Here is an 18,096-nt window from a genome sequence, read left to right on the forward strand (position 1 = left end):
GCATTTGTCTGGTGGTTTTGTGGTATAAGATAAGTGTTGCAAACTCTTTTCCCCTTCTCTGATGATTGACTCAAGGGAGAAGATACCATTAGCTTATCAGTCTGTATTATGCTTCTTCTACATGCCCTTTCACTACTAAAATGTCCTTCCAGGAGTGAGAAAATGAGCCAAATTCAGACAAACAGGAGGGGAAAAACAAGTAGTTATCCAACTACTCAGACATCCTGGGAAAATACCCCCGGAATTGGCAATGCTGCAGCTTACCCTCTGTGGTGTGTGTATTGGAGACAGAGCATCAAGATCTGCCATGGGGAACTCGATGCCTTTCCTCTTGAGTTCTTCATAAATATGCACTACTCCAGTTAAATCAGGGCTACTTCGAAAGGCATCAGCCCAAGCCTGGAAAACACGAGGGATTATCATCCATAAACCTTCCAAAGCTCCAGCTCCACCCTGACCTCAGATACTGACTATAAAAGCTTTCATGTATTCCAGCTTCAAAGGGAAGCTGTAATCATCAGACTTGGTCTAAAAGATCCTGCAAATATTATTAAGACAGTCACATACAGATTTTATTCAAATAAAAACCAGAAGTTAGTGCACAGCAGCTCTGCAGAGTGCCTGACATCATCAAAATCTGTGAACAAAATTAAAGCCTCTTCCAATCTCCTCTCCTCAGCAGTGATTGATGCTGATCTTTCTGGCATATTCTATAGCCAATGACCCACCAGGAAAAGTCTGTGTGAAAGATTCAATTGATCTAAGCAAAATTCATAGTCATACAATAATCTTCAGTAACCTCCATTCACTTTGTGAAGCATCCTCATTTGTTGCCAAAGAAAAAAACACAGCTGTCACATTCTCTTCAGTGTTTTATTTGGACCAAACTTCATAAAAATAGGTAGTTTCTGAGGCTCCTGTATTGTGAAACAGGCAGTCCCTGAGCAGAACTAACGGCGCCTGGGTTCCTACAGAGCACATCCAACACTCAGACACCCCGGTGGGGCACAAAGAACAAGTTTAAAAGGGAGAATTTCCCACAGCCAGAACACTCATAATATCTCTCCTGCATGAATTCTCTGGTGTCTAAAAAGACTTCAATTCACATTTAAGCTTTTCCTTCAGTGGGAGTACTAAGTGCTTCTCTTGGCTAGCCAGGCTCCCGCACTCACAGAGCTGCACAGTACCCTGAAAGCCTCAACCCCCTCTCCCTTGTGCTGGAAATCAGCCAAATATTAAAAATTTAGAGGAAGGAGAAACTGAAATATTATGACTCCATTAAAAAATGAAGCATTCCACAAACCCCCACATATGTGAGGCAGAGTATCAGCATGCTGGATCCAGAACTACTGCGAGACGGGTGTGTGGGCTCTGAACTTAATTCATTTAGTCATCACTTTTACACTAGTTCTTTGACTATTTTTACTTTAAAAGCTGTTTTTAATCACTTCTGATATTTGAGAGGACAAAAATCAAAGACAGCAAAGCAAGATAAGAAATAATATTAATATTTAACTTGCATTCCTCTTCTGTTCAATTCTGAGAAAGAGCATTTCCTACCCTCCATGTCAAGGAGACAATCCATTATCAGGTGCAAGCTGAAATCCTGGGTTTGCTTCTCAGCTTTGTTAAGAGTAAATTAACTGCATCAACTGTTCTGGTGCAGTGCAAGCCCAGACAGCCCTGCCTGAGCCAGAGAAAATAGCTGATTGCACACAGCCATTGTTTCCTTGGAACTGACCTTCCAAACCATCCTCAGTTCTAAAAGAGATTTTGATGGCACAAGTGACTTCAACTTTACTCTTTCACTGCATTTTAAATTTACATCACAAATCATCTTAATGATACTTCTACATAATGGTGTTCCCCACTTCAACTCTATTTGCAAGCAAGAGTGGAAAATGTTAGGCAAGGGATGCTCTATTTAGTAATCATCACTCAAAAGAAAGTCAGAGGCCAAGATATGCTGCATTGCCACCCCTAACTTTTAACTTGGCTTGTTTGTCCAAGAAGATGTACTAATGCACCCCCTCTTTCACTGGCTTCCTATAGATTTTGCAAACTGAACTCGCTTCATCTGCACTCCACCTTTTTAATGTATTCTCTCTCTTCTGCAACTCTCTGTCCTGGAGAAAGGAGACACTTCCATTTGTATTCTTCCTCACCTGAGCTGGGAGCATTATCTGTATTAGTCTCTCTCAGAGGTCACAAGCAGGACAGGACACTATTGTCCTAAGTGCTGTCTACACACATTGAAGACAATCCCTGTTCTAGACAGCTTACAATCCAACTAGGTAACAGTAATATTAGCTTTGCTTTATGGATAAGGAGCTACACTAGAGCTTAGGAGACCTGCCCATTGTCCAAACAGGTGCAGGACAGAGGTGACACTCAATTCAGATCTTCCAAGACTCTAGACCAGGCTATCAAAGGTAGATACTTCAGGATGCTGCTGTATAAATCCCACTTGGATCCTCAGTGTGCCCAAACAGGTTAATTAAATACCATTGTAAATCCAGCCCCTAAATCAGGGACCATCCCAAGACAATTTTGCCAGTGTTGGACACTTTTTACTACATATATCCTCAAAAGAATTTGGCATGCCACTAAAAGTCTTCCCTGGGTACTTCACACCTTTGATGAGGGTGCTCAGCTACTTGGCAGTAAGTTGCATGAGCTCTGAGGTGACAGGTAAGCTCTTACCAGGGGCACAGCAACAAGGGATATTTCCAAGGCCTTTTAGAAGGGTAAAGAAGGAAGGATAAGCACTATGTAACACATACTCATTCATGTACACTGAGAAATAGGTTCAGAAAGTGAGACACAAGATGCTCAACATCTCAAAACAGTCAAGTCTCTAGATAAGAAATTGGATTTTATGGAAAGGCCCAGGAATACCAGAGCTGTGTGGCTGAAGACACACACTGTTTGTACAGCTCTTTTCCATGCTTCCAAGTCTGGGCTATTAATCCTCTCATTTCTGTTCTTATTAATTCCCCGATACCAAATTGTAAAAGGGACACAGAAAGGGATAAATGCAACATTGGTAGAGCAGAGCTGAGAGATCAGCCCCCCAGAAGGGGGTTAACTCCAACCCCAGGGAGCTCCACAGAGCAAAGTCTAAGCTGAGTGAAGTGGTCATGACATACGAGGTATTTTAGGGGGTGAGTCCATAGGGCACCTGGGATGAGCTACTGCAATCACTCTTTCCAACTTGTCAAGTAGTCTGGAAAACAAAGTCCCCTACCACCTCCAGCTAAAGAGACACTAACAGAACCCACCCACAGGCAACCATCATAATTTTCAGGCTTTTTATATCAAAAGGCATTTAGTACCCAGAGTGAGGCTTTTAGCTCTACTGCACCAAGTCTCCTCAGATAAAGCTCTGTTTAATACACTGAGGCAACGACTGTGGCTTTCTGATTATGTTACAAACACTTACTTCTTAGCTGCACTGATGACTGGGAATCCATTTAAATCTAGGACCCAGCATAACCAGCATTCTCTAAAACAATATGGAAACACACCCAGTTTCTCTTTATGTGACAGTATTTAACCTCATCTCCTGGTCACTGCAAGCAGGCAGACACCAGAGGGCTGACTCAGATGCACAAGAATTGCTTTTAATAATTTCATTAATTTTGTGCTATTTAAAAAAAAAAAAAGCCTTAAAATCAGAGACCAGAAATAAAGGGGCCCCACAGACCCCTATGCAATGCCCACCTAATTCCATCACCCTGCCTATTTTCTGTTTGAAAATCACTTATTTACACAGTCATGCTCTAACGATGCCCTATCCCTGTATCCTAATAACAAATAAACCAGCAGAAATCCAACTGCATGCTTTGCCATAAAAATCAGAAGTATGTCTGGCAAATGATGCTCTGCATTTGTAAATACCTTCCCACAAGGAACACTGCAGCAGGTTTATATCATTTTAAATACGCAGTGTCTTTTAGTCTCTGGTGTACGCAGTAGCCTGTGGAAGCTTAGTGATAAAGCTTCCTATAATTGTCAGATTTCCTCCAGGCAGGCACCAATGTTTCCTCATGTGTGGCTAATGGTTTGTGGAATTAACACGGCTGTTTATTGTTGTGCTGCACAGAAGGAGAAGTGGCAGACAGGCCCATGTCTGAACTTCCCCACTGCAGGCAAGGATCTGACAGCGTGCTTTTACTGCACAATAACCAGAGAAAAGACACCAAAACCATTTTAACTCCTATATGGTCATTTACTCTTCTATAACAGTCTTTGAAAGGAATGCAGAATGCTTTCTAATGGGAGGGAAACAGCTCCATTTTACGGTCAGGAAAACAGACAGAGAAAGGCAAGTGTTCTGCAGCTGACACCAAAAGCACGAGCCTCTGAAATCTCCTGGCCTCAGATGACAAGCCCACTGCAGCAGCAAGTCTCCAGCTTCTAAGATATGACTGTTAAATTGCAAAGCCATCCATTTATCTTCTATTAAATCCTCCTGTTTTAGAGTGGTATCTCTCTAACTCAAATCCAGACAGCTCTCCCTGGATAAAATATCTATGTGTGTGCATGTCTGCTCGTCCCTGCCAGTCTGGATATATTGTTTGATTTTATATATAAAAACCTTGCCACGTTTTTAACGATGACAGCGTGTTTAGCGATGCGTAGCATTGAAGCAGACAGTCCTTATTTCAGGCAGCAACATATGGAAGCAGAGACAAGCTGGGTACCTGAATCAGTGCTAGGACTTTATCCTGTACAATAGTGGGGGGATTGTTCTTGGGCGAGATGATTTTCACCAGAACACCATCGATGAAGTCACGGTTTGCCACTAAGACATGAAAGCGATGGCCACAGTTCTTCACACAGGTCTCCAACACCTACACACACACAAAAAAAACCCCATTCATTGTTGGAGCAAAGCTTGATCACACACACAGCATCTGATTTTTTAATCCATTTAATTTTAAAGCTTTTGATGGGAGGGCAAGAAGATAGAGGAGAAATTACACTTATATTCTTAATTCTTCCCTTCTTCCCCAGTTTTACCAAAAAGCTTCCTCTCAATACATACATTTAGCTGTACCTCACCCACCATTAGCATATTGGGCATTTCTGTGATCCACCTTTGCCTGTTTTCAAGGTAAAGAAAGTTTCTTCCTCTTCAGAGCAGAACTTTTCAGCCTGCGCAGCTGAACAGCCAAGTACACAGCAGCACATCAGGAGCAGGTAAGACAGAGGACACCCTGTCACAGTGAGATATTATTGTGCTGTGGCACTCCACCATTTTCTGTGTGCCTGGAACACAGCTGGACCCAGTTGCTCCGAGCTATAAGCCATGTTTTAGAGTTGGGAATTCAGGTGAATGATCTTCACTCATTCAAAACACTCCCCTGTGAATGCTCTGACAGGTTATACTTTGACACATTTTCCCCCTGCAACCTAGCTGGAGGCACCTTCCACTTGCCATTCAACTGCCATGGAAGAACAGCTGTTGATTTTTCTCTGAAGAACATGATTAGCATGGAGATAAATCCAAGGCTTCACTTCTCCTTACAGCCATGCCTAATAACCACTGCGACTCCGTATTGAGCAGTCTGTAATTACTCTCCTACTTAGCTACTTTCATCAGCCATGATGACACGGGCTCATTCCTGATGAATTTCTCTTTTTCCTGCACAATGGATAATCTCATGGTTTGGACTTTGGTAATCTGTCAAAATGACAATCCAGGATAGGAAATGGCAAGAAGACAGAAAGTACGGTTACGCCTCGTCAGGGAGATGCAACAAGAGCTTCGTGAAAGAATCCTACAGATCACCTTCCCACAGCAGGATAACTCCATCTAGTTCCTGCTGCTCATTCCTCAGGTCACTGTGGCACAGAACACCACGCTCAGGGGTGCTGCACTTCCCAGGAAACCCCCAGCTAAAGTCATCAGCAGGAAAGGTCACTGGCAAATTATCCCACACCTTTAGCAGCGCTGCCTAAATGCACAGAATATAATTTACACTTTATTGAGTGAAATTAGATCAGCGCAAATTAATGCAAGTCTCCTACAGAGATTCATTCCCAAGGGAAATTGTGCATCAGCTACTGATGAAGCTGAAAATATGGCAAGTTCATCATCCTCACTTGCAAATATGCCCACAGCTGTTGCCTTGGAGTGGAGGAATGGTTGGACACAGGGAGACAAGAGTAGAAGGGAAAACCTCAGGAAGTAACAGACTCATTTGGGCCACTTTAACTTTCCTCAGACAGTACTCAGGAAGAATAAGAGCCATGAAAAAAAGCAGAAATCAATTGAGTCAGAAAACTGCTATGCAAAGCTTCCAGCAACACTCCCCGAGGAAGTAAGGAGGCAATTGGAGAGAAGCAAAGGGCAAAGCAGTGGCTGTTAAAGGAAATAGAGTGTACATTCAAGAGAGTGCCAGGAAAAGGGAAATGACAAAGGAGCAGGGTTCTGCCCTTTGGGGCATTCCAGCCTGCCCCCACTCACCGTCAGTGCCAGCATGACCTCTCTGTAATTCTTGTTTCCATTCAGCCTCTTCTTCAGCGCTCGAATGGCATCCTTGGGCCTGAAGGAGAAACACAGCATTTAACAGACAGCTTAGACAGGCTTTTCACATCCCATAAACTGTGGGAAAGGGAATCCTTTACCATTTCCATCTGGACATAAGCATGTGTGTTAACTTCAGATCACTTGACTACAACCAAGATCATGGAGAATTATGTGAGGAGACAAGGTATCACAGAAGCCAGGACTGCAGGAGTGCCTGAAGTCTCCAAAAATCCAGGCTGTCGATCAGGCAGGGAAGACTGACAGCCACTCAAAGGCCCAGGGCATAAGAGCAGTGGTCAGTTCTCCTGCAGACTGCCAAGCAGCACAGCTTTCTGGTGCTGAAGGAGGTGTGTCAGAGAAGCTGTCCACACAAACAGCTGAAATTAAAGGCATTGCAGCGCTGCAAAGAGATACACCTGCTGAAATCAGGAACCCCAGATGTACAAACTCGACACCCTCTCCAAGAATACATTTTTCATGCCAGCCCTCCCAAGCAGAGACTGACCACAGAATGTATCACAGAATTATTTAGGTTGGAAAAGACCTCTAAGATCATTGAGTCCAACCATTAACCCAGCACTGCCAAGCCCACCACTAAACCATGTCCCCAGGTGCCACATCTGCATGTTTTTTGAACACCTCTAGGGATGGTGACTCCACCACTTTCCTGGGCAGTGTATCCCAATGCCTGATCACCCTTTCAGTGAAGAATTTTTTCCTACTATGGTAGGTGCACCTGGTCCTGGATCCTACAATTACTGTATCATACAGTATTTACCAAAAGGTTTAAAGAGCAGGAAATGTCTAAGGAGCAGGAAAACTAAGGAACTGATCTGCAAACTGCATCCAAACCCTGAGCATCCCCCCCAGCCTCGCTGCACCTCCTCACATGCTGAGTAAGACTGTGTTCAGGGACCTTTCAAAGTCTGCTGAAGTAGCACATACCCTTCTTCTGTCTCGTTGATAATGTCACAGATCTCCATGTTAAGTGTCCAGTCTTCACTCTGCAAAGAGCCATCTGTGGCCTTTTCTGTAAAGTAAAGAAAAATAAATCTTTTCACATCTTCCTGATTAGGTCTGCACCTCAATCCATCTTCAGTTACTCCGAGCTGAAACTATCCAGTGAAACAGCAGAAAAAAAAAAACAAATCCCCACTGACAGTAAACAATGTCAATCCTTCCCTCCTGGTTTTAGGGATCAGCATAGAGGTTTCCAGACAGAATCAATTATCCCTCAAGCTCACTACCTTCAGCCCACATAGATGGGCTGTTCTTCAAAGACTCCTGAATTCCTGGGAGAGTAGGAAAATGTCAGCTAATTCCAATTTAAACTCCTCAGATGCTGCATTGCTGGCAAGGTATGAGGTAGGAAAATATCCCCCAAAATCAACACGACCTCTTCCCTGCTTTAGCAGATAATACCTCCACGTGAGTCGAGGGAGCAAAAAGAGCAACCTGGAGACAGAATTCAAGGAATTTCAGCATGAAAAGAACCACTACCATGTGAAAACATTTAGCACATAACAGTTCAGCTCATGATATCACTCATGGGCACCTCTTGTGCTGGGGGCTCCTGTACCACAATCCCTCCATATCTGCTTGCCAGGGGGTCAGGCACTGCTTCCCTCTGTCCCACACTGGGTCCTCAGTCTCCTCTCCACGCTGGGGCTACTTACACGCCTCCCAAGCACACTCTGCCTTCCTCCCAGCTCCCAAATCCTCCCTCAGTATTTCTGTGGCAGGTAAGTCACTCTGGCATCACTCAGTTCCCAGGGAAGGATGACCTATAGCACTGTGACAGTGGCAGATGCCAACTGTTGGCAGTTTAATTTATAGGCGTCTGCAAGAGTAGCATAACCGTAACTTGTAGTAATCAGTTGACAAGAACTATTTCCTCCTTGGGATTTCCTCCTAAATCAATATAGTTCTGTCTAGCAGTGCACAGAACATCCCTGGAATTTTTCACACTCCTCACTTGCAGCATTCAAATCCTATCAGCTACCCACAGTCTGGAATGATGATGAGTCGAAGGTAAAGCCTTGTCACCAGAGAGACCTAAAAAAAGGGACCTTCGAGCCAAACATGACCTTCTCCTCTAAATTAGTCTGGGTTTTCTACAAATCCCTGGCATCCAATGCTAGAAGGCAAACAGGGTAAACAAAAGCATTTTTAAAATGTAAAATAAACCAAGAAAAAAAAACCTTTTAAACATTTTAAAGCAGCAACCAAACCACAAGTACCATTTTCTCCAACTATCCTTCTGTCTTTGCATCTGACCCCAATCTGTCCCTCGGAACAAGGCAGATTTTGTTTGGGAAGACCAGGCTCCAAGGACTTCACATCTCTCTTTTTGTTTACCAACACTGTTTTTTTCTATTAACATTTCCATCACTGTGACTGAGGATACAGATGCCCACAGGCCATAATTATGGGACATTATTTGGAGAAAGACTGTGTCTGGGTAATTCAAGTTGCAGTGACTCCTCTACCCCAGAATCACAGTTAAAACAGCTCCACCAAGGACAGTAATTACAGAAGTCTGAGACAAAACTGGCAGCTATGCAAAATCCCAGCAGAGAAAGCTGAGCAGAAAGGAGAGGACACCGTGGAAAAGGAGATTATGGAACAGGAGAATGTTCTTTTCAGACCTCACTTCCCATTTTGAGTAGCAGCACTGCAAGGCACCCACCAGGGAGGGAACAGAGGCTAAAAAAATCCCAGCTGGACCTTCTTCAGCCATCACTACCTCGTGGTAAAGTTGACTTTGGTCAAGGAAAACTCTTTCTGTTTCAGAGATGCACAGCTTCCAAAATGTCCAGTAAATACTGGACAGATTACTGAGTATTGTTAATATACAGCAGGCAGAGCTACTTAATGTATTCTGGGATACAGGAATTTATCTTTGTGCAAAGCTACTTGTAACAATCACTTCTATTAGTTGCTTTTTGTTCCTATACTGTACATAAGGTTTTATTGCTACAGAATGTGATCTGCCTTCAGCTCCATATAGTCCTTGTTGCTTAGGAAAACATTTTATTTAACATTTGGCAAGAAAACCTTAATAGTCAGAGATATAAAGAAAAATATCACTACATCTGATCTGCTGGAGGTGGTGATCCCCAGAGCTGCAAAGGATGTTTAAGCCAAATGCTCCAAAATAAAAGATTATGCCTTAAAGAGAAGGTATTCCTGAAGCTGGGCACACAATTTGTTTCCCTAATCTTAAACTATATTTACAAATTTGTGTGTTCTTGACAGCATTTGGCATCAGTGTCTTATAGATGTTCAGACTCTCTGGTCTGCTATAATCATTTTTTATATATGATTATGGAAAATGCTGATCCTGCACAAAGTTGTGCTGGCAGCCAATTCACTCATTGGTCTTGTAAAACCCATGTAGTTAAGGTTTATTTTGACAAAATGTGGACATGGCAGCACTCCACAGGTAAAAACTGTGGTGTTTTGGAGATGGCAGAGTGAAGAGATGCTGCTGCAGCACAGTATGGAGTTCAGCACTGGAACACTCATCTGGGGCCCCGAATAACCTCCTTCATATTCCCCATCTGAGATGCTCTGGGGAAAACAAAATCCCCTTTCTCCCAAAAACCTTGGTTATCGCTTTTTTATTTTTGCATTTCTGTTCTTTAGTTGGGAGCAATACATGGCTGAGACTGTGTGGGTTTAAGACATAACAGTTGTCTTCTTGAGAATTAGTTCTTTTCCCCTTGGGTAATTTTTAATTCAAGTAAGAGTCGGAAGCTAATTTTAGTCTCTTTTTCAGCAACAGGGAGCACACGAGCACTTGTCATCTGGAGTCCTGTGTCCTTTGTAGGGTGTGTGACCCAGATTTGCTGCTGCAGTGCTCTCTCAGCTGTACAAAGGAGTTCACTGGCTGCAGAGAAGGTTTGGGTGGGATTTGTTTGAAGAGCAATATTACACTGCAGTGAACTGAAAGCTTGTAGAGCTCTTCCAGAACCAAAACACAGCAGGTTTTAGTTCTGGATTTCTGTTGGAGAACCCCTGCCCAACACAGACAAAATGCAGTAAATTAAAAATACTCAAAAACCTGTCCAGTATTTAATGGACATTTTGGAAGCCCTGCATTTCTCAGAGGCTCCTCCTCAAACAGCACGTAGATATGATGTACAAGGTAAACAGATTTTATAACAGAAACTATCACAGACCAGCAAAGGAATGGCATGCAAATCATACAAATCCCCTTTAAAAGAGTTCCTCCACCTTTTTCACTCATTAAAAGGCACCTAAATGGCACCAGTTCACATGAGGACTCTGGAACGTGACCAGAATTCCAGGGTGCAATAAGAAATGTTAAATCAGACAAGCAAGAAGGTGATGTGGAGGAGTCCTCCCTGAACTGAAGAGTTTCTGGTATAGTTTAATCGCATCACAGAAGGGCTGGCAGCTCTCAGCCTGGTGCCAAGGGCTCCTTGCACAGCACCTGACTCCAGGGCAGCTCCCAGACTGCTGGGATACAGCTTGGGCTGGGAGTTCGTGTCTCACACAGAGACTTGATACCAGTGAGATTATCAGAAAGTCTCTCTCTGAAACAAGACGCTATCAGTTCCCACCACGTGTCCCAAATTAAAGCATAAATGTTCTGGTAGGGAGAAAGACAATCTGGCCCTGCACGCCTGACACGTGGCAGACCTTGGGCACCGCATACGCAAAGGCGGCACCAGCTCATCTGTGGTCTGCAAGGAAAGGGAGAAAAAAATTGTGCTATTTTTTTCATTCACACCTTCCCTCTGAGATCCAACTCTTGTGGCCGCATTTCCACACTCTGCCAAATGGCAGTATCAGCATTTCCCTGCTCACACTGAAATCCCGGGCATTTTATGGAGTTCAGAAGGTTCAGTAGTGTAAAGTTCCCGGTGTAAACAGTCTTGGGCACACACCCCCAGCCAAACCTCTTCCCACGCAACCTGCTCTGACCTGAGATGTCACCACAAGGAAATCAGGTCAGAAATTCCCGTGTAATCACCTCATAACAAACAGGTTGCACAGGGCAGGGCAGGAATTATCTTATAAATGCAGGAAAAACCAGGAGAACTTTTACCACCCATCCTGAACCCGGCCCAAAAGTGACCTCACAGACAAACACCAGCACTGGTTTTCCTCGAGAGGCTCCTCTCAGCCCACTTCTGCTCCAATGTTGATAAACTCTTAAAATTTGCCTGCATTCACATATGGATGAGATAAACCAGAACTCCTCACTCTTCCCTGCTTCCCCCTTCCAATCTCACCTCTGACCATTATATGGAACCTACTAATGGAGACAGCCTGGAGATTTTTATCAGGATTGCAACTGCACAAGCTGAAAGCTTTATGTTACTTTAGTCACGTGCCATATGTATGTTTAAGCAGCTGAGACTGAAAATCTGACTGCTGGAAGCAGAGGGCAGTTATTCCAGCTGGATGATGACAGGACCAGGTGAAACCCTCCCCAAAAGGTCCACCAATAAGTCATTGTGGTGGTGCAGAATGGCACAGACAAAAGGGTGGCACTAGCTAGAAATTAACATTAAATGAAAACAGCAGAACTGCTGTTTTCTGTTTGAACACCAGAGAATCTCATGAATGAACAGATCTTTGTGTTTGGAGAAATCACAGTTTTCTCTCTTGGGTCTTCTCCAGATGTTTCAGATGCTTCAGAGGCTCTCAATTCATACATTTGGGATGAATTACACGCACAAAATCACCTCCTATTTATGCAAAGAAACATGCACACCAGTCCATCACGTTAGAGAGATCCAAAAGCAAGAAAGTTCTGATTCCAAACTTCTCCCCTTCCCTCCAGCAGCGTTTGGTGTTCAAGCAGCATAAAACATCTTGCTTTTTGTGGCTGCCTTTTTTTTTTTTTTTGCTTGGAAGTTCAGAAGATTGCAGATCTTAGATCTTTGTCTTGTCTCTTAACAGTCCACCTGCCTACCAGCTGTGCTCCACAAGTCAAATTAGTGAATCAAACAGTCAGATGTGTTATATTTCACTCTGCATAATATGTGACAGGGATCAGAAGAAGCCACACTATCAGCAGCTTTGCACTTCTATCCTGTTGGTTGCCCTCCCTTCAGTGCAGTGTTGCTCTCTCAGAAGTGAGGGCTATCAGCTGAAGGCAAAAGCAAAATGCTTTTAGGGACTGGTCTTTGAGGAAAAAATCAAGAGTTTTGCAAGGCAATGCAAACCAGACAAGATTGCTCAACAGTGGCATCTCTGAGGTGTAGCTTATAGAATTGTTTTGCTTTAAAGCATCATTACATTTGTGACTGCAGTTGTCTCTCTTGGATTCAACAAATCATCAATGATCTGCACAGCACCACCAATAAGACCTGGGGAAAGACCATCCAGAGGCCATGGAAACATATTTCAGCTGTCCAAGCAAAATGAAGATAAGACTAAAGACCCTCAGCATTCACAGACCTGCTGAGTTTAAGACACATCACTTGGAAGACAGAGACACATTCAAATAACACACTTGGACACTCCTGAACTCAACAGTGTATTCTTGTTTCTCTATATTTGCTTTTAGAAAGACAGTCACGGCCACTTAGACATTATGGTAACCAACAGGAGGATTGTTCCTTTTTATCAAAACACTGCTATTAAAAAATAAATGCTACTCATTCGAAATTCAAGATCAAAACTCAACTGTGGAGCGACTTAACTCATAAAAACCTGCCAGAGCTTCTTTGTTAGAGCACACGGCTCCAAGAGCATTTTTCAATTAGCCACCTCACTGCTCCAAGTCCTTTTTCTACATTCCTTATTTCACACTGCTCTGAAAATGCTGAGCTTCACACTTCCAAGGAAAAAGCCAGTCAGCTAGAACAAACGGGCTCAACCTGAACAGCAAGGCATTACAGAAAGTGTGATTTGGGCTGGACTGCTGCAGCACTGGCCATCCCCTTTGACTGGTGGGATTTTTTTCACTCAAGTTTTAGCTATGCTCGCATTGAAACTCTTTGGGATCTAGTCATCTATCCTCCACTCACTGTTTTGCCCGAGTTTCTGGTGCTGAATAAATGAATAATCATAGCTGGTAATGGCTGTGGAGTCCAAGTTAAAATAAAATAACGAGACAGCATGGGCATGCACATGTGCAGTCCTAATGAGTATTTAGCTTGAGTGCTGTCGGAAGGCACAGCAGTAAACTGGGAACTGTCATTTTCTCCAGTTAACTTTCAGGTTTTCTTCTTTTTGAAGGTGCCACCCAAATGCCAAACTTCCTCCAACCTGCTTTCCAAATCACATGTACCTGCAATCATGAATATGTAGCACGTAATTACTGTGCCTTTTTAAGGACCACATGGCAGCCACAGCCACGCTACAACATTCTTGTGATTTAGATATGCTGCAGGAAAGACATCACCCACCATCTCCCACAAATTCAGCCTCTCAGGAGCTTGAAACTCCAGGTGATTAACTGAGCATACCTGTGCTGCAGTTTCAGAAACAGAGCAAGGTGAATGGATTAATACATATTAAACAAATATTAGCAGCTTTACAACAAAGAAGATTTTTCTTTCATACTCAGATCAGAGCTTCACCTGAACTAAAAGAAAACCAAAACAGAAAGACTTAGAGTAATATCAGAGCAGGCAAGAAAGCATATCAGCCTGACTCACTTAGTTTATCACATCTCAAAGGTCTTGATGCATTGGAGGGTGTAAAACCAGGTGGACTTTCCCATCCCCTCTTGTATTGCACAAAAACGGCCTGGCAGGGGAACCTGGTCCAGGCAGCTTCTGTACTCAGATGTCATTCATCTCAGGCACAAACAGTGGTTTAGTCACAGTCCTTAAAGGCATTTGGAAGCAGGATCCCAAGACGAACGGTGTGTTTCTATACAATAAAGACTTTTGTTATGAATCTTCTCCCTGAAGTTCCCCCATCAGCAGAAATTGTTGCTGCTGACAGCAAGCTCCACTGAATGACATGTGTATGTAAGTTGCTCTCTTCCAAAACAGATGGCAGAGAGAGGCTACTGCTTCTTTAAAACCCAGTGAAATCCCTCTGACTTTTCCATTCTACATGGCTTTAGAAACAAAGCACAGAAAACCTCCTTCCTCCCATGCCCTGACACTCATCAGAGCTCACATGTTGACCCGTGTACCGTAAATAGCCGTCCTTCAGCGCGAGGTCATACGGCAGCAGCTCCCAGCTCATGGAGCCATTTGCATGATTCAGAGGCACTTTCCCCCAAAATTCAGCCTGCACTGCACGTTTCTTCATCCCTTTCAGCGGTGACCTTGGCCAGATTCCCACCTCACTGCAAACCCCGTGACATTCAGATGATGGTGCTACTTGACGATTGACAAACAGCGACCCGCTCACGTCGGGGATCGATAACGCCAAAGCCTTCAATCAGAAATGTCAGAGCAGTTTTAAAATCTACGCCCTGTATTAATGGATTTGAATGGATTTGAATGGAGACGTTTGCTGCGTGATTTACTGTAGGGGAGCAACAAATCAACGTTCCTTTATGACACGTCACATCTCGTGGCAGTGTCCCCTCGTCCTGCTGTGTCGGGGGGGATGATGATTTGCTGCTTGACAAACATCTGTGATCTATTAGGCGGCACTTCCAGCAGTTTAATATCATCCCACTCTGAGTGTCCATCTTTCTTCTCTGGATGAGAGGCACAAAACCATAAATTAAAGCCTCCCGGGTGACAAAACGGTCTCCCTCGGATTTGCCTTTTCTGAATTCCACTGCTGCGACGTGTCCGTGTGACTCCGTGGGGGAGAATTTATCAGCACAGCACTGTTTGAACAGGTCAGTGAATTGGGATGCTCACCCAAATCTCCTCCTCCTTTGGCCACTGTACAGCAGCCAGTGCTCTATAACAACTCGACACTCAGTCATTTCCACAGGCAGAACTTGGATTTTAGCTCAGCACTTGCCAAAGAGTTTTTATACTGTTTTAATTTCCCCATGGAATTCAGATGACCTTGTTCCTTAACTGGGGCTACCAGTCCCTTAACTGAGAATCTCAGGTGTTAAAACACTGACGTACTGGATGAGTAACATCAGCTGATCAACACTGGAAATACCAAATTTCTTAACAGCTGAGTATTTGGCTCTCCCTCACTGTGAAAAAAAAAAAATCCAGACAAAGAAACCAGGCAAAGAAGCTGAAAAATAGTAATTTTCAAAACACCTGATAGTAGCTGAGAAGCTTTTCTCACCACTGAGACAAGTCACACAAAGAACCCCGTTATTCCAAAAAACCCATCTAATATGTGAATTTATCCTAATGCCAAAAATAAAAAAAAGAGCATACTCCATTCATTTTATCAGCCTTAACTTATGAATCTGAGAGAAAGGAGCAGCTGAAAGTTGTGAAAGAGGGCAGAGAGGTATCACAATTCAATATCTCAGCTGCACAATATGCTGTAATCACCATCAAGAGCAAGGAGGCGTCCTGATCTGTGACTACCTGCCCCATTCAGGACTTCAACAGCATCCAGTAATTACAGGTGAGCCCAAAAAAATGTCTTTATGAAAAGTTATGGATGATCAGTGTGTCAGTGAGCTATATTTGAAATCTATCAGCTCTTGATGGCTAATTTTGTACTACATGAGTAAAGCAAGTTCTAATAACTCACTTGGGACTTCACTCCAGTACTTACAAGCTACGTGCTTTTCATATTCATAAAACAAAACTAATTGCCTTTCATGGATGAAATGTTCTAAGAATTTTTAATCCACGTCAGCTGCAAACTCTAAAAATCCATCCCCATATATTTAAAACTCCCCCTCCCACCTGCTCACTTGTAACATGTTGTTTGCTGCAAACAAACCATAAAGCAGAGAGAATCATCAGGCTCCTACGTTAGTATTATTTGTATTATTTTTTACAGGTTATGAGTCAATTGCCCACATTTTCACATGCTTAAAATAAACTTGAAACACTATTTAGTGAGGGGAAAAAATAGGCAAAATCTCCCATTCCTACAAGGAAGCAGTTACAAGAACAAGTTTACTCCTTTGCTACAGCAGATTTTTAAGCAAACGTTTGTATGTGGTAATTAAAATGTGTTATGAATGAAATGAAACAACTCCGAAAGTAACTATTCCACTTTCCCACCCCCAGCTCTCCTACATATCTACAACTACGAAGCTGCGTCCTCTGGAAAACCACAATTATCCCCCACGTGGAGTGAACTAGACAGAGGAGTCGGCAGCTTTTGAGGGCTCACAGCTCACATTTTCTAGTGTGAAAGCTCCAGTTTGCTTTTCAGTTTTCCAGCCTTCCCTCACGCTGCTCTACAGGACCACAGCAGGCCTATGCAAGAGGCAGCCAGCTCCAAAACCCCCTTCCAATTCTTCAAGATCTCCGCGGCTCGAAGATCAGCGTCTGGAATACACTAAGTGTTTTCACCACGGGAAGAGGGGAGAGCTGGCTCCTCTTCCACTGGGTAACAGGAATTACTTTTGCCAGCGCTGCGGTCACTGAAGGGCTCCATTGCCAGCTGCCCATTCCAAGAAGCCAGGCTTGCTATGCCGGCAGAAGCTTTAGCGGATAAACACTCCCAAACAATCTTCTCAGGAAACCCGAGAGCAAATCAGGCAACAGTAGTAACAAACATACATGTGTGCAATCCCATCTGGGAGGCTGAGAAATGCGGATTTCTTGGTCTCTAATAACCCTGCTAAAAATTCTGCTCCGTTTCTACGGCCCTGTTTCTCATGTGCCACTGCTGTAGATAAGCCTGGAAAAGACTGATAAATAGGAAATGTAAATACCAGAAGTTTAGGTCAAGTATGCAAATGCCTATTTCTGAGACTGTCATATTAATTTTCCCTTAAGTCCCCATTCAGCAACTTGTGTTATCTAGTCACACGACTCCGTAAATTCTTCAGGTCAGGAGCTGTCCCAATCCATTTCACGTTCCACTGCAATCACCTCCATTACATCACACTATTAGTGTGGCAAAATTAATAAAAATGTAAATGTATCAGGGGACTGCAGCATACTTTTGGAAAACAGCTCCATTGGTCCTTGGACAGTTAAAATTCTAACTAAAACACAGGTTTTGAGTAAGGCTTACAAACAGTTTGGTTTATTTAACATGTGCAGCAGGGAAGCAAACCCCAGGAATGAAATAGGCTGAGCTGGTGCAGAGTATGGATGGGAAGGTAACTTTCCCACTGTGAACATATCCAATCTTCCAGAATCTGCAGAGAACCAGCTCCTGCTTGGGAAGGCCATGAGGACCAGCAGCCTGCCCTGTCGCTGGTGACCAGCCCAACAACTGAGCTTCACCAGCTCCGGCTCTCCTGGGCATTCCTGTACCTTTCTGGGTGAATCAAGACTTTCTCCCCTTCTTTTGGGTTTGATGTTCATGCACACTGTGCACGTCCTTCCTATGAGCCCAGCAGCAGCTCCCTAAGCAACCAAGAACAGCATAATGATGCCTTTAATGAAAGAGAGCCTTTAGAGGTGCTCCGAGCCCTGAGCGAGGCTGCACCGTTTCAGCTCCCTCCTGGTGATCCCCGACAGCCAGGAGATGATTCTGCAAACCAGCATCCAAAC

At 43.6% G+C, this 18,096-nt stretch overlaps 1 protein-coding gene across 5 annotated transcripts in view; it reads right to left on the minus strand.

Moving 5' to 3' along the window:
• Positions 1-18,096, minus strand: part of TOM1L2 (target of myb1 like 2 membrane trafficking protein) — a 57,584-nt gene that overhangs the window by 30,439 nt on the left and 9,049 nt on the right. For all 5 annotated transcript variants that reach the window (XM_027656642.1, XM_027656644.1, XM_027656643.1 and 2 more), the window contains exons 2-5: positions 7,484-7,568; positions 6,476-6,554; positions 4,707-4,856; positions 265-399 (exon numbers count right to left, since the gene is read on the minus strand). In XM_027656642.1, the coding sequence (XP_027512443.1) occupies positions 265-399; positions 4,707-4,856; positions 6,476-6,554; positions 7,484-7,568 (449 nt within the window). The remainder of the gene's footprint in view (positions 1-264; positions 400-4,706; positions 4,857-6,475; positions 6,555-7,483; positions 7,569-18,096) is intronic.

This window comes from Corapipo altera, unplaced genomic scaffold (genome assembly GCF_003945725.1).
Source record: "Corapipo altera isolate COAL_440 unplaced genomic scaffold, ASM394572v1 104, whole genome shotgun sequence".
Classification (NCBI taxonomy): domain Eukaryota; kingdom Metazoa; phylum Chordata; class Aves; order Passeriformes; family Pipridae; genus Corapipo; species Corapipo altera.